The following is a 14,844-nucleotide window of genomic DNA, read 5'->3' as shown; positions in this document are numbered from 1 at the left end:
GTGCTCCCCAGGTGAGCAGGAAGGGAAAGGCTGACCAGGAGAAACGTGGTTAGGTAAAGCCACGTGTCAAGAATGAGCAGTACTGAAAAGGCAATGTGGAGGTTAGCCTCATGGTTTGTGGGGTAACTAGGTAACTCTCTACCCCACTATTTTTTCTACCCCACTTCGTTGAATCCCCAAATATTGTGGTACATAGATGTATCAATCCCTTTATCCCCCTTGTGAATTCCTGACTCACAGGGATTGTGCACATAATAAAATGTTTGTTTCAAGCCACTAAATTTTGGATAACTTGTTACATAGTATTGGGCACTGTCTTTAAAATTATCCTTGTTCACAAAATTTTATCTGATACAGCTGATGCTTTTGTTGGAACCACTGGGGACCTTAGCTCCTAGACGATGGCCCTCACCTTTCATGGCCTTCCGTGACATTAGGTCCAGATGTCAATCAGGAAAAATAGGTGATCCTGCCCTGAGTCAATTTAATAGACCCCTAATGAACGAGCTTCACATAAACTGTACAGAACACAGAGCAGTGACTCAGGAGTGAGAACAGGATTTTCAGAACAACTGAAATGGCTGAGAGTTCATTAGTAAGGTTAGTGCAGTATGCCTGCGGCAGAGGAGGAATCACAGGGCCCATAGAGCAGTACTTTCCTCATTTGGGGCACAGGGTCTAGGAAAGAAAAACAAAAATGCTAAACCTGTCATGGGGTGAGAAGCATTGGCTATTCCAGAAGAGGAGACTGAGAACCAGATTCTGAAATCTCAACCAAATCAGGCAGCACTGCCAACCTGACTCCCTCACAAGCTGTGTCTGATGCCTCCTGAGCACAGTCAGGAAAGAAGACATGACCCACCTGCACTGAGGAACCGTGTTCCTCAGACCCTAGGTGTCAAACAGAAGGAATGTGTATGTAAGCCTGAGATGACATGGGAGCAACGGGGACAAACCAGACTTCTGAAAAATTAGGTGGTGAAAGGAAGGGGAGAGAGGGCACTAGTTCGCATTGGCACAGAAGAGAGGAGCATCTTTGCTTGTTTTTTATTTTTAGCTACAAGGGGTTGGAACATGTTTGTAAGCTGAGATGAGTTAAGCGAGAAAGATCATCATTAGTGAGCAAAGTCCCAGAGAAGTTAGAAAATAATAGCAAAAGTGTGACAAATGTGTTCTTTTAAAACAGTAGCTTTCAAACGTTTTTATTGTGACCCACATTAAGTGATTCATTTTACACAGTAACCCAGTACACACACACATATATAAAAAACAAAAATATAAAAATAACTGAAGTAAAGGAGAAAAAATAAGAAACATCCAAATTGGAAAGGAAGAAGTAAAACTGTCCTTATTTACAGATGACAGGATATTGTGTATAGAAAACTCTAAAGATTCCACCAAAAAACTACTGGAATAATAAGTGAATTCAGTAAAGTAGCAAGATACAAAATAAATATTCAAAAATTGGTTGCATTTTTATACACCAATAATGAACTACCAATAGGAAACAAAGAAAACAATGCCATTTACAATGGCATAAAAAATAAAATACCTAGGAATACATATTACCAAGGAGGTAAAAGACCTATGCTCAGAAAATTATAAGACACTGAAGAAGGTACAAATAAGTAAAAGCATATACCATGCTCATGGATAGGAAGAAAACATCATTAAAATGTCCATTCCATGGCCAGGGTGGCTCAGTTGATTGGGTGTTGTCCTGTGCACTAAAAGTTTGCTGGTTTGATTCCCTGTCAGGGCACATACCCAGTTGCAGGCTCGATCCTCAGTAGAGGGCATGTACTGGTATGAGGCAGCCAATTGATGTTTCACTCTCACATCAATGTTTCTCCTTCTTCCCTCCTCTCTCTCTAAAAACCAATATAAAATAATGCCCATACTTCCCAAAGTAACCTATAGATTCAATAAAATTTCTATCAAAATACCAATGGAGCCCTGACTGGTTTGGCTCAGTGGATAGAGCGTTGGCCTCTGGACTGAAAGGTCCCAGGTTTGATTCCGGTCAAGGGCATGTACCTTGGTTGCGGGCACATCCCTAGTGGGAGGTGTGCAGGAGGCAGCTGATTGGTGTTTCTCTCTCATCGATGTTTCTAACGCTCTATCCCTCTCTCTTCCTCTCTGTAAAATATCAATAAAATATCAATAACATAGTTCCATTCTGGTCAAGAGCATGTACCTAGGTTGCAGGCTCCTCCCTGGCCTGGGCCCTGGTGGGGCCGTGCAGGAGGCAACCAATCGATGTGTTTCTCTCGCATCAATGTTTCTCTATGTCTTTCGCTCTCTCTTCTACTCTCCCTAAAAATCAATGGAAAAAATCCGTGGGTGAGGGTTAACAACAACAACAAAAAATGGGACTACATCAAACAAAAACATTTTTGTACAGCAAAGGAAACCATCAACAAAATGAAAAGACAACCTACTGAATGGAATAACATATTCGCCAATATACATCAGATAAGGAACTCATATCCAAAATTTATAAAGAATTCATATAACTCAACACCAACACCCCCCAAAAACAACCCAACTTAAAACAGGGAGAGGATCTGACACTTTGGAGAAGAGACACTTCTGGAGATGGCCAGTAGACATATGAAGAGTTGCTCAATGTCACTATCAGAGAGATGCAAATTAAAACCACAATGAGCTATCACCTCACCTACTGGCTATCATCAATAAATAAAAAAACAATAAATGTTGGTGAGGATGTGGAGTAAAGAGAGCCCTAATGCATTGTTGGTGGGAATGCAGATTGGTCAGCCACTATGTAAAACAGTATGGAGGGTCATCAAACCTTAGAAATGGAACTGCATACATATCCAAACAAAAAAAGAAACAACCAAAAACAGTAATTCTAAAGAATATATGCACCCCTATGTTCATTGCTTCTATAGTCAAGCTATAGAAGCAAGCCAAGTGCCTATCAACAGACATGTGGGTAAAAAGCAGTGGTACACATATACAATGGAATATTGCTCAGCCATAAAAAAGAATGAAATTTTAACATTTGCAACAGCATAGATGAACCTAGAGGATATTATGCTAAGTATAATAAGTCAGTCAGAAAGACAAACACCATGTGGTTTCACTTGTATGTGGAATCTAAAAAACAAATATACATGAACTACAAAACTGAAACAGACTCATAGACACATAGAACGAACCAATGGTTGCCATAGGGGAGAGGTAGGGAGGCTGGATGAAAAGGTGAAGGGATTAAGAAATACAAATTGGGCGCTAGCCGGTTTGGCTCAGTGGATAGAGTGTTGGCCTGCGGACTAATGGGTCCCAGGTTCCATTCCAGGCAAGGGCACATGCCTAGTTGAGGGCCCGACACCCCCCCAGTAGGGGGGGTGCAAGAGGCAGCTAATCAATAATTCTCTCTCATCATTGATGTTTCTCTCTATCTCCCTTCCTCTCTGAAATCAATGGGGGGTGGAGGCGGGGGGGAGGGGGAGAAATACAAATTGATAGTTGCAAAATAGTCATGGGGATGTAAAGTATAACATAGGGAATATAGTCAATAATATTGTAATAACTATGTATGGTGCCAGGTGGGTACTGGAATTATTGAACTAATACAAAATAATATTGCATTTTTTAAAAGACAGAAAATTTTTTTTAAAAGAAACCTTTTGAGCTTTTGATTTTGGAGTACAAAATATAAATGTGTGCCACTGCAAACCAGTGAGATCAGAGCTAAATAAGTCCCTGTGTTGGTATGTGTTGGGGTGAGAGGGCTAGTCCAAGTTGATTGTGGTAATGGAAATGCCTGAGTCCATGTAAATAATTGTGCTGTTATAAAACACAGATTTAGACCTTTGCTGACATTCTGAATTCTTGAGGATTTCTGAATCCTGCCCAGGCCATGAAATGCTTGTTTAAGGAGCTGTTGTGCAAGCACAGGCTGCCTAGTGAGACCCAGGAGGCCACTAAAATAGCTTCTTCACGGAGGAATCTCACCTCCCAACTACACTGCCTAAAGACCCACCATTTGAAACTAGATTAAAGGCATTTTATTTACAGAATCCCCAGGTTAAAATGTACATACTTCTGGGAGAGGTACCATCTTGCACTATCAGCCAGTAATACCATGTTTTAAACTTATTTTCAGACCACCTAACTAGCCATGAAGCACAGGTTGGGGGGCGGGGGGGGGGGCGGGGGAGGAGCGTGGCCCATGGTGTTGGTGGACTGCACTGGGAGAGGCTTCTGGAACTGGAACACGATGAAGGAAGGCTCTCTCCGCTGCTGAGACCTCCACGACAGCTAGCAGCAGCTCCCCACTCCTGTTTCCTCAGCCGTCATTTGGAGGCACCCGCTTCACCAGTTATTGTGACCTCGAAATTAGTTTAGTGGCATGTGTGGAGCAACGCTCATGGCAGGTAGTATTACAGCACAGGAGAATGCCAGTGGAGGGCCCTGGGCGGCCAGAGACAACGGTTAAGGCCATCTTGGGCCCGCAAGAATCAAGACAGATAATGCGGCATAAAAATGATGTGAAAAGCATGTGCTTGGGGGATGGCCACAAGGCCACCTGGAGCTAATTTTGGTGAAGTTTTAAGTTGTACTTTTTAAAATGAAACATAATGTCCAGAGTCTGAGTCTGAAGGTCTCAGAACTATAAGCAAGTGGAGGTTACAAATTCAGACAGGCACGGCAGAAACCGTTGCTGTGACTTCACTGGTGTGCGTGCTCTGTTAGGGTAATGGGGTCCCTTCGAGGGTGCTGAGGTGAAAGGGTATAGGAACATGAGCAGACTTCTACTGAGAGCCTACTGCATTGCAGTGTTACAAAGAGCTGGGTGAGTGGAGGTCCAAGACAAACAAAAAAGGAGGAAACAATCCAAATGTCCATCAATGGGTGAGCAGGTAAACAAAATGTGGAACATACACACAGTGGGATGTTTTTCAGCCTAAAAGGAATGAAATTCTGCCACATGCTACAACGTGGTTGAACCTTGAAGACATGATGCTAAATTAAATAAGCCAGACACAAAGGACAAATATTGTAATGATTCCACTCATATGAGATATCCAGAGTAGTCAGAGTTACAGAGAGGAGAAGCAGAATCATGGTTGCCAAGGAGCTGGGGGGTGGAGTGGGGTGGGGGCAATGGGAGTTATTCTTTAATGGGTGCAGAGTCTCAGTTTGGGATGATGGAAAAATTCTAGACATAGTGCTGATGGTTGCACCTATGTGAATGTACTTCATGACTGAACTGTACACTTAAATTGGTAAATTTTATTCTACGTATATTTTAGCACACCACAAACAAACAAACAAAAGCAAGGAGCTCTTTTTGGTCTTCAGATGTTTGAATTTAAAAAGAGAAGGTACAGCCACAATAGAGGGCAGCGCAGAGGAAAGAATGGAACAGACAACTGGGCAGGGGTCCTGGGGCACCGCTCACTTTCAGCCAGGGGACTTACTAGCAGAAAGCACTATTGGACATAACAATGATCTATCTCCCCGGCTCCCCCCTGAGACGGTGAGTACCCTCACACCAGGGACTGCTGTTTTCTGCTTTCTCTCTCCAGAGCCTAATGCCAGCCACAAAGTAGCATCTCAGTACAGGCTTGTGGAATGACTCTTTGGGGAGGGACGCCGCCCAAAGTATCTGCCATTTGGAAACACATTCAGGTTCATGTTCATGGGTCAGTCCTGGGCTGCGCTATATGACATAAAACGGGGACAGCCCAGAGAGGAGTCACGTGGGTTTCCGTCCCGGGAGCTTACACCCCAGGTCTCCACCAGCCTCCGCCCATCTGAGGAGGTCCCTGGATCTCACGGAGCCTCGGTCAGGGGCCAGGGTAACTGGCTGAGTGGCCACTCCTCCCGCGCACAATTCTGGTAAAACCTCAGGGGCTCCTGGAGCGCCCAAACCGACCGAAGCCTGGTAGCGCAAGAAACGCAAAAAAGAAAAAAAAAGGGGTGGGGGTGGGGGTGGGGGAGGGCAGGCAGGCAGGCAGGCAAATAAAAGAAAGGAAAAAAAACAAAACAAAACGAAACAGCTCGGTGGGAATGAATCTTGGCGAGCTCAGGATCCCGGCTAGAGCCTGGACCAGAGCAGCGCCTTGCCACCGCCAGGGGGCAGCCCTCCCCCACGCGGTCTCCTCCGGCCCCGTAGGCGCCCCGCCAATTCCTGCGTCCACGCCGGCAGGACGCGCAGGACCGGGGTCAACGTGTGGTCCCCGGCCCGCTTCACGGAAATGTTTCTCGTGCCTCGTACTTGCTTGAGGGCGGGGTGGCGTTCCCAGCCTCGGTTGAGAGCTGGGTGCTCGTAGGGAGGGAGGGCAATGAGGTAGGGGACAAGGGGGGGGGGGGCGAACGGGGCAGAGCGGGGGGTGGGGGACGGGGGGGGGGGGCGCGGGGGGAAACGAAACGCTTGGGTCTCCGCGCTGGGGGACTTTTACGAGCGCAGAGCTAAAAATCACATACAAATGTGTAGCTTAACTAAAACAAACAAAGCAAGTGGACTGCCCAAATGCGGGGCTTTAGAAAAGCTCACCCAAATCTCGGGTAACACTCTGTCCCTGCAGCGGTCTTCCTGGGTTGATCTTTCGCTCTGACCTTCAGTAAATCCCAACACTTTCTCCTGAATAGTCAGAAGATAATTTGCCACTTTCTAAAAAAAAAGTTTTCAGGGAAGAGCCCCTTAACCCTTTGGGGAGGGACCTTCAGACAGTTATAAACAGAACTTCTTGGCCCGACAAGTTCAGGGCAGCGGTAACAGCAGAAGGAGGGCTGTAACTTTAGATTCTAAAGTAACTAATGGTCGGCGAACAAATTCTTCCTCTCCGTTTCATCTTTACTTTGCCACACACCAACCCCCAGTCCAACGAAAATCATGGTGTTTATTTAGAAATGGGCTGAGCAGTACTTACACAACTGAAACTTTCAAACGTAAAAGTGAACTCCTTGGTAAGGACTCCTGGCTACAACAACAAAGCAATGTAATGCCTGATTAATAGTGCTGATTAATGTTGGCTCAGGTTAATCCTAAACCCCATTACAATAATTAAATGGTTCAGCCATATATCAAGTGAAAAATAATTTATTTAGAACTTTGAGACATTCTCATAGATCTTTCAAATCTATGATGAACTTCATGGGTCATTTGTAAGTGTAACTGGTTGGTAGCTGTTCTCAGCAACAAAAACTCGATTTAAAAAGAAGTCTTAAATGGGGGAATAGTTTATTTTTGAGGCTCTGTGATTGATAAGGGGAATAGTGAAACGTTTCAAAATGTGCAAAGTACTTGGTCGATAAAACGATGTACACAAGGGTAGATGATGATTGTTCTTACAGAAAGCCATTGAGTTTTGATTCTCAGTTCTTGTCAAGTTGTCATTTTAATTAGAAAGCCAGAAATTTGAGGCAAGTTCCCCACTTTGAAATAGAAGTGTTTCAGGAAATGCCCAAATCCAAAAAGTATTGCTATGGGAGTGTGAATTCACAGCTATTATAATTTTTCACTAGCCAAAATGATTGGAGTTGGTGACAAACATAGGTATACTTAAAATAGAATCATATTTGAATATTTGCTTACTGTCACCTGAAAAGAAAAATTGAGTTGACTAGAACTCGAGTCTTTTTTTTTTTTTAATTTCAATTCTTTTCACCAGTAGCTATTGGAAATACTTAGTGGATTAAAAAAACACATTTAAAAATGTCTGAAAATTTTTATCTATCATGATAGTTTCTATTATGAAGCCCACCTGAGTAGAGATGTTTGTATACATTACAGTAATTTAAGTATTTGGAGATTACTGTGAAGTGTTGAGTAGGAAGTTCCTCTTACCTATAACTAGAGAGTCCCTTCCCCCATTATGAAAAGACTTTCAGTTTCTAGGTACAAAAACTTTTTTTGAATTTTTTTTGTGTGTGTATTCGGTTTTTCATTAAGTGTTTCTATTTCTTCTCTGCATTCAATCATTGCTTTCTTTATTCCCACTAAAATTTTCAGGTCCTCTCATTAGAGTGGTTTAGTTTAGCTGTCACATTTCTAGAGCATTCAATTGCAGATCAGTGACTAAAACGCCGCCCTAACAGCATTTTTATTAACAGATGGGGGGAAACAAACGTCTTTGGAGAAGAACTGAAGGAGTCAGGTTAAAAGGTCAATAAACAATTATTGTGCTTAAACGAGGTGTGGGGGGGGATCTCATCAGGTTCGATGGGGGCGCTCGCCCAATCTAGGAGAGATGGGACAACCCAGCAGACCTTAGAGCCATTCCCCAGGGACCACCGCAGACGAGGGGGTGTCGCGGTGCCGGGCTGCACGGCTCCTGCAGGCCGTGGAGCGGTCGCACGGTCGAGTCCAGAGAGCGCATCTGGAGGTGGGGCTGAGCGCTCACGGAAGAGGAGGAGGCGGGGAACTCCGACTCCCGCCGCGGGCCCAGACCCCCGCGGGCCAGCCCGTCAACCAGGGCTCAGCCCTGGCGGCAAGGAACCTGGGGGCCTCCTGCTCCCTCTTCCCAGCCCTCGCTCCCGCCTGCGGGTGAACTTTCTCTCTGAGCAGAGCCGGTTTCCTAGGCTTTGCTGCGCTCCCTCGGCCGCGCTCTGACGTACACACCATGTGACAGGTTCCCTTCAGCTATAAGCGGAGCAAAGGTCCGCCCTCTCCTGGTCTCAGCCCTCGGCTCGCGGAGCTCTGTCCCTAGACTCTCGGTTCCGCACCCTCCCGGGCGTCCGACTAGCTCTCCCAGGGCCCCGCCACCCCCTCCTCCAGGGACCCGGCCAGGGGCGCTCGGAGGGGAAGGTCAAGTGCCCCTCCCCGGCCGGGTGAGCGCAGAGCGAGGGAGCGCAGAGCCGCGGGGAGACCGCGGCGGCGCAGGAGTTACAAAGTCGCCGCGCCAGCCTCGGCCGCGCCGGCCCCGCCGCCGGAGCGCACGCAGCCGGAGCGCCGGCAGCGCCCCCAGCGTGGCGCCCCGGGGCCGGGCCCGCCGCCCGGGACCAGGGCTGGGGCGCGGCGGGAGCCCGGAGCCCGGCGCCCCGATGCGCCACCTCGCCGCCGCCGCGCGCCAGCGATGACCCTGAGCGCGGAGATGTCCGATGCCTCCGGCCTCGCCGAGGAGACAGACATCGACGTGGTGGGGGAGGGCGAGGACGAGGACGACGAGGAAGAGGACGACGAGGGCGGCGGCGGCGGCGGCGGGGGGCCCCGGCTGGCGGTCCCCGCGCGGCGGCGCCGCTCCTACGCCGAGGACGAGCTGGAGGACCTGGAGGAAGAGGACGACGACGAGGACATCCTACTGGCCCCGCGGGCGGGAGGCTCCCCGGGGCCCCCGGGCCCAGCCCCGGCCGCGGGGCCCGGGGCCGGCGGGGGCGGCGGCGCGGGCGGCGGCGGGGGCGGCGGAGGCGCGGGCGGCCCCAAGAACCCGCTGGTGAAGCCGCCCTACTCGTACATCGCGCTCATCACCATGGCCATCCTGCAGAGCCCCAAGAAGCGGCTGACGCTGAGCGAGATCTGCGAGTTCATCAGCGGCCGCTTCCCCTACTACCGGGAGAAGTTCCCCGCCTGGCAGAACAGCATCCGCCACAACCTCTCGCTCAACGACTGCTTCGTCAAGATCCCCCGCGAGCCCGGCAACCCGGGCAAGGGCAACTACTGGACGCTGGACCCGGAGTCCGCCGACATGTTCGACAACGGCAGCTTCCTGCGCCGGAGGAAGCGCTTCAAGCGGCAGCCGCTGCTCCCGCCCAACGCCGCTGCCGCCGCCGAGTCGCTGCTGCTCCGCGGCGCCGGGGGCGCGGGAGGCGCGGGCGACCCGGCGGTCGCCGCCGCAGCGCTCTTCCCGCCGGCGCCGCCCCCGCCCCCGCACGCCTACGGCTACGGCCCCTACGGCTGCGGCTACGGCCTGCAGCTGCCGCCCTACGCGCCGCCCTCCGCCCTCTTCGCGGCCGCCGCGGCCGCCGCCGCCGCCGCCTTCCACCCGCACTCGCCCCCGCCCCCGCCGCCCCCGCACGGCGCGGCCGCCGAGCTGGCCCGGACCGCCTTCGGCTACCGGCCGCCCCCGCTCGGCGCCGCCTTGCCCGGGCCCCTGCCGACCTCCGCGACCAAGGCGGGCGGCCCCGGCGCCTCGGCCCTGGCGCGCTCGCCCTTCTCCATCGAGAGCATCATCGGGGGCAGCTTGGGCCCGGCCGCCGCCGCCGCCGCGCAGGCCGCCGCCGCCGCGCAGGCCTCGCCCTCGCCCTCGCCCGTGGTGACGCCGCCCGCGCCCGGACCCGGACCCGGACCCGGACCCGGACCCGGACCCGGACCCGGACCCGGACCCGGCGGCGGCTGCGCGGCTCAGGCGGCCGTGGGTCCCGCTGCCGCGCTCACTCGCTCCCTTGTGGCCGCCGCGGCCGCCGCCGCCTCCTCCGTCTCCTCGTCGGCCGCCCTGGGGACTCTGCACCAAGGGACCGCCCTGTCCAGTGTGGAGAACTTTACTGCTAGGATTTCCAATTGTTAGTAACGCTCTTAGCGCGCTTGAGGAAGAAGGTAGGCTCGCTCCTTTTCTCCCCTCGGTGGCTCTGGTGTCCGGTCCGCTCCTCCCGGCCTCGCACCCCGTCCTCGCCGCTGCGGATTCTCGGAGGAGACTGTTTGGCCGCAGCTCGGCGCGCCCTTTGGCTCCGCGGGTCCTGGTATTTATGCGAAGTCGCCCGGTGCTGCAGCCTCCGGCCCGGGTGGGGAGGAAGAGGGTGCTGGGGGGCCCGCCCGGTCTAGGCACCAGGGGCTTCCTTGACTTTGGGGAAATCTTAAACATTCTAAAGCCTTTTTGAGGTCTAGAGATTCTCAGGTCCAGGCATTAATCCATAATGTTCAAAATACGAATACAGAAATAGTAAAGGTCCTGAAGAATGCCAGCAAAGCAATAGTTTTTATTTGAGGACACTTGTCTGGTGTACTTTTTCATGAAAAGGAAAAAAACACACACAAACATGTTTACACAAGGAAAAAAGTCAAAATTTTCTTATTTTAACCTGTGTTTTGTATCATAATAGACACGCGGAACTTTTATTTTGTACTTCATATTCTTTACAAGGAGTATTGTAAATTTTACTGGCAATTGTACTATTCTAATGTAAGATTTTTACACTTTTTCAGAAATAAAATGCTTACTTTTCAAAGAAAACCCACCAAAAGAATTGGCTTCAGTCGTCCCCTTCTCAGTTTGCTTTATTTTTTATTTTTTAAAAAATTTCTATGTGAGAGAAGTCGGAACGAACCCATTATAGAAAAGGCAAATGCTATTTTCAAAGAGAATTTAACAAAAACTTCATTGCAGGAGATCAGAAATTATTTTTAAAAGACTACAAATAAAAGAAGTCACTTTGGTAAACATTGTCAAATCTCATTCTGTTCCATTTTGATGATTATTAAGGAGATTGAAAATTAAAGCCACTGTTACCCTAGGATATAATTTTATAGAACTTTTCATTTTATTTTTGAGCTCCCCATTTCAAGCAGTTCCCATTCACGTTTGAGCGCAATATTGTATGTGTCTATAAAAACTCTGCAACATAGTATTATATAGTAACAGAAACACTACAAGTAAATAGACAGTTTTTAGTTTTAAAAATGTAATAGACATGATCATCAGTTAAATAGCTTTAAAGTCCCGAATAAGAAAATATATACAAATATATTTTATGTATTTACATATTCAAAATAAGTTGTATTTGAAAGTCCTGGTATTTACTAGTAAAGCTACTATTTTCTCAACAGAAGAGATTCCAGTAATTGCATAAAGAAGTTTTTATCCTAAAGTGCAAACATCAAAATTCTGGTTTAAATGAATAATAATAAAAATGAAAATGCATCAGGTGTTTATTGAACTAACTATATTTGTACAATTTAGATAACTTATAATACCTTTTCAAATTCTATATGTTTTCTTTAAACTTATTGCAGGCAATTTTTAGATCTTGAAGATATGTGAAACTACTTTTGATGACTGAATGTTACTGAGGGCTTCAAATAAAACCAGGGCATGTGTAAAACATAATTTAAATGCTTAATATCAGTGAGTTGCAGAGTAAGTAAAATCTCTTTATTCAGTTTTTCAAATGCCTGAACAGGTATATATCAGAAGATCTGCAAATTTAACCTAGCAAGTTATCGAAGACTGAATTATAGGCTAGGCCAGTATTTTGCAGTGACATGCATTCTGGATGCTCTGTCCTCTCATTTATTTTTAGAGAGAGAGAGAGAGAACCTGACTCACTGCCTCAAAATTAAGTTCACTCATCCCCCCCTCCCCAACCAAATGCTTGGGAGAAATTAAATGAGTTTAAAATAAACAAATTCACCCTCAAACTTATATAGATAAAATCAAAGTATTGTTAGGCAAAAAGTCCTATATGCAAGTTACTTTTATTCTAGCGCGGCTAAGGGAGAGGGGACATTGGAACCGAGGGCATCCGATGCCACTGCCCCCCCGGGTGGGGAGGCGTTAGCAGGCGGAACCCAAAGGGCATAGGCACTCCTGGCACCTCGAAGCCCTCTATAACGTGTAGCTGTGACGTTTTGATACGAAAGTCATGAGGAAGAGAGCGAAACACAAACACTTGGGTGTCATTATTTGCATGAGGCTTGGAAGTCCTGAACGCAGGGAATCCCAGCCAATCCCTCTGTAAGTTCAGATTCCCGCATTTTTAAAAGAAAGTGCCGGGACAGGCCCCACCTCCCAGTTTGTCAGTGCCCTTAAGGCAATGGCAGGTAAGCACTGGGCGACCCAGCGCTGGCCTCGCTCCGGGTCCCCGGGTCCGGGTCCCGCTTCGTCCGTGCGCTTTAGAGAGACCACCGGCGTCTAGTGAGCTCTGAGCCAAAAGAAAAATAAGCCCGGCCTGGCCTGCAGCTGGGGAGCTGGGAGCAGCGAGGGCCGCGGGCCGGGTGACCTGTGGGCTGGGACAGCAGTGGAATCTGGGCTGCGGGGCGAGGGCCGGGGGCAGGCGAGGGTCGGGCGGTGGACCGTGGACGTGGACCCCGCGAGCCGGGAGCGCGGGGCGAGCCCGGTCAGGCCGCGAAGGCGAGCAGGTGCTGGAACAAAGGCCGCCCGACTACCACGGCCTTTGCCGGGCAAGGACGTCTCCTCCTGGGGCTCCTCATTCGCATGCAAATGCAGCTCGGGTCCCCTTTGAAGGATGTTTGTGTGTTGGTAAGGACGGAGCCCGCTGGAACAAGCCTTCCTCAATAGGCTGGGTCTCGAAAAATAAACCAGTTGGACAAACATTGGCCACCAGCTCTCCTCCTCCCAACTACAAAGTGTGGATTTGCTACAACTCATTAACCCGACGCTTTTCTCCCCTTCTCCTCGTTTCTCCGCTCATCAAACGCCCCCGTAGAGCCTGGAGACAAATGACCGAGGCGCAGTCGGGAGGGAATTGCAGTTAATAGGGAGAGGGACCTATTGGGGCTAATGGTTCGGGCAGATCCCGGAGACGGACCACACAAAAAGGAGCCTCTCCATTCAGGGCTCTATGGTGCCGCGGAGGTTTAATCTGCGGCTGGATTTAGCCAAATGTTATCTATTGCGGAGGTAATGAAGCCCTTATGGATTGAATTGCTCCTTGTACCACACATGGTGTCATGACCTGAGATTGTTTCTTGGTTGGTTTCTTTTTTCTCTATTGGGTAATTGTTTTATTTCTTTAAAATAAGCTAGCGCTTCTGCTCAACAACGCGTTTATTCCCCATCCCCATTCCCTGCATTTATTTAAGAGCCACTTCCTCTAAAAAAAAAAAAAAAGAAGAAGAAAGAAAGAGAGAGAGAGAAAGAAAAGTAAAGAAAGAAAAGGAAAAAAGAAACTAGGGAGAGGAAGGAAAAAAGATGAGGACCTATTTTCTCCCTATTTTTGACTCACTGAGATGTGTCTGTTTGCACATCTCTACTTCTCCATTCCCTGCTCAAAGGTCCTTTCCTGCCCAAACTTTCTGCTGATGGAACTAAAATTCGGGGTGTATTTATTATAAAATTCTTACAGTACATGTAGTAAGCATCCATTTGGGAGGAAGGCTTCTGCCCTTCCCAGCATTTTTTTTCTTCTTTTTAACACACCATTTCTTCCTGCAGCCTGTCCTCTGAGGACCTGGGGGCGGTGGTTATTCTGATGGAAGGTGATTATTTTGATGGACTACCAGCCTGTGTCATTTGTTAAAGGCTGTTTGAGGCCAGCGGTTGTACCGGTTTTGTTTTCCTCTCTATGGCCCTGGTGGCTCTGATTTCCTTGCTTGACTGAAGACCAAGCTTGGAGCAACTAACAGTGTTATTACAACTGCTATTGATGGGTAGGGATGTGATCTTGCTGCGCAAAGCCAGGAATTAAGGACTCCGGTTTTAGTTTTAAAACTCTCTGTCGGCTACACATTTTGCTCACACCTGTTTTTACTACTGACTGCAAAAACGTCATTTGGGGGCAACTTACAGGTCATAACAGCATCAAACTCAATCCAAATCAGAAATCTGCCTGGGAACAACCCTGTTGTCTTTGGGCTCCTCCAGGGGGTCACCTTGGGTCTAATTGGAATGCCAGGGGTCCCCTCCCGCCTTTAGAACTGAACCAGCAAGGACAGGCCTGGGGAGCAGAAGACAAGTGGAGAGTCCCGGGCATTGTCAGCATCCATTCTTGTCTCTACCGGTTTCCTGGTGTTGCAGCTGGGTTTACACTCCTGCACACACAGGCGTGCACGCTCATTGCCCATCAGCTGCCACTTGCCTCCCCTCTCCCCTATGATTTTGTAATTAGGCATATGCTTTTTGTTGGTAAATGTGTTTGATGTCATGGCCAGTGAAACGTGGAGTGTTTATAGGGCCACAAATGTAAATGTGTAAA

At 48.8% G+C, this 14,844-nt stretch overlaps 1 protein-coding gene across 1 annotated transcript; it reads left to right on the top strand.

Annotated features, from left to right (window-relative positions):
* The first annotated feature begins 8,561 nt into the window (after positions 1 to 8,561).
* Positions 8,562 to 11,626, top strand: FOXD1 (forkhead box D1). The gene has a single exon (XM_036311081.1). The coding sequence runs from the start codon at positions 9,054 to 9,056 to the stop codon at positions 10,479 to 10,481; it is 1,428 nt and encodes a 475-aa protein (XP_036166974.1). The 5' UTR covers positions 8,562 to 9,053; the 3' UTR covers positions 10,482 to 11,626.
* The last annotated feature ends 3,218 nt before the right edge of the window (positions 11,627 to 14,844 follow it).

Source organism: Myotis myotis, unplaced genomic scaffold, assembly GCF_014108235.1.
Source record: "Myotis myotis isolate mMyoMyo1 unplaced genomic scaffold, mMyoMyo1.p scaffold_m19_p_5, whole genome shotgun sequence".
Classification (NCBI taxonomy): domain Eukaryota; kingdom Metazoa; phylum Chordata; class Mammalia; order Chiroptera; family Vespertilionidae; genus Myotis; species Myotis myotis.
This window is presented reverse-complemented; position numbering and strand designations above follow the sequence as displayed.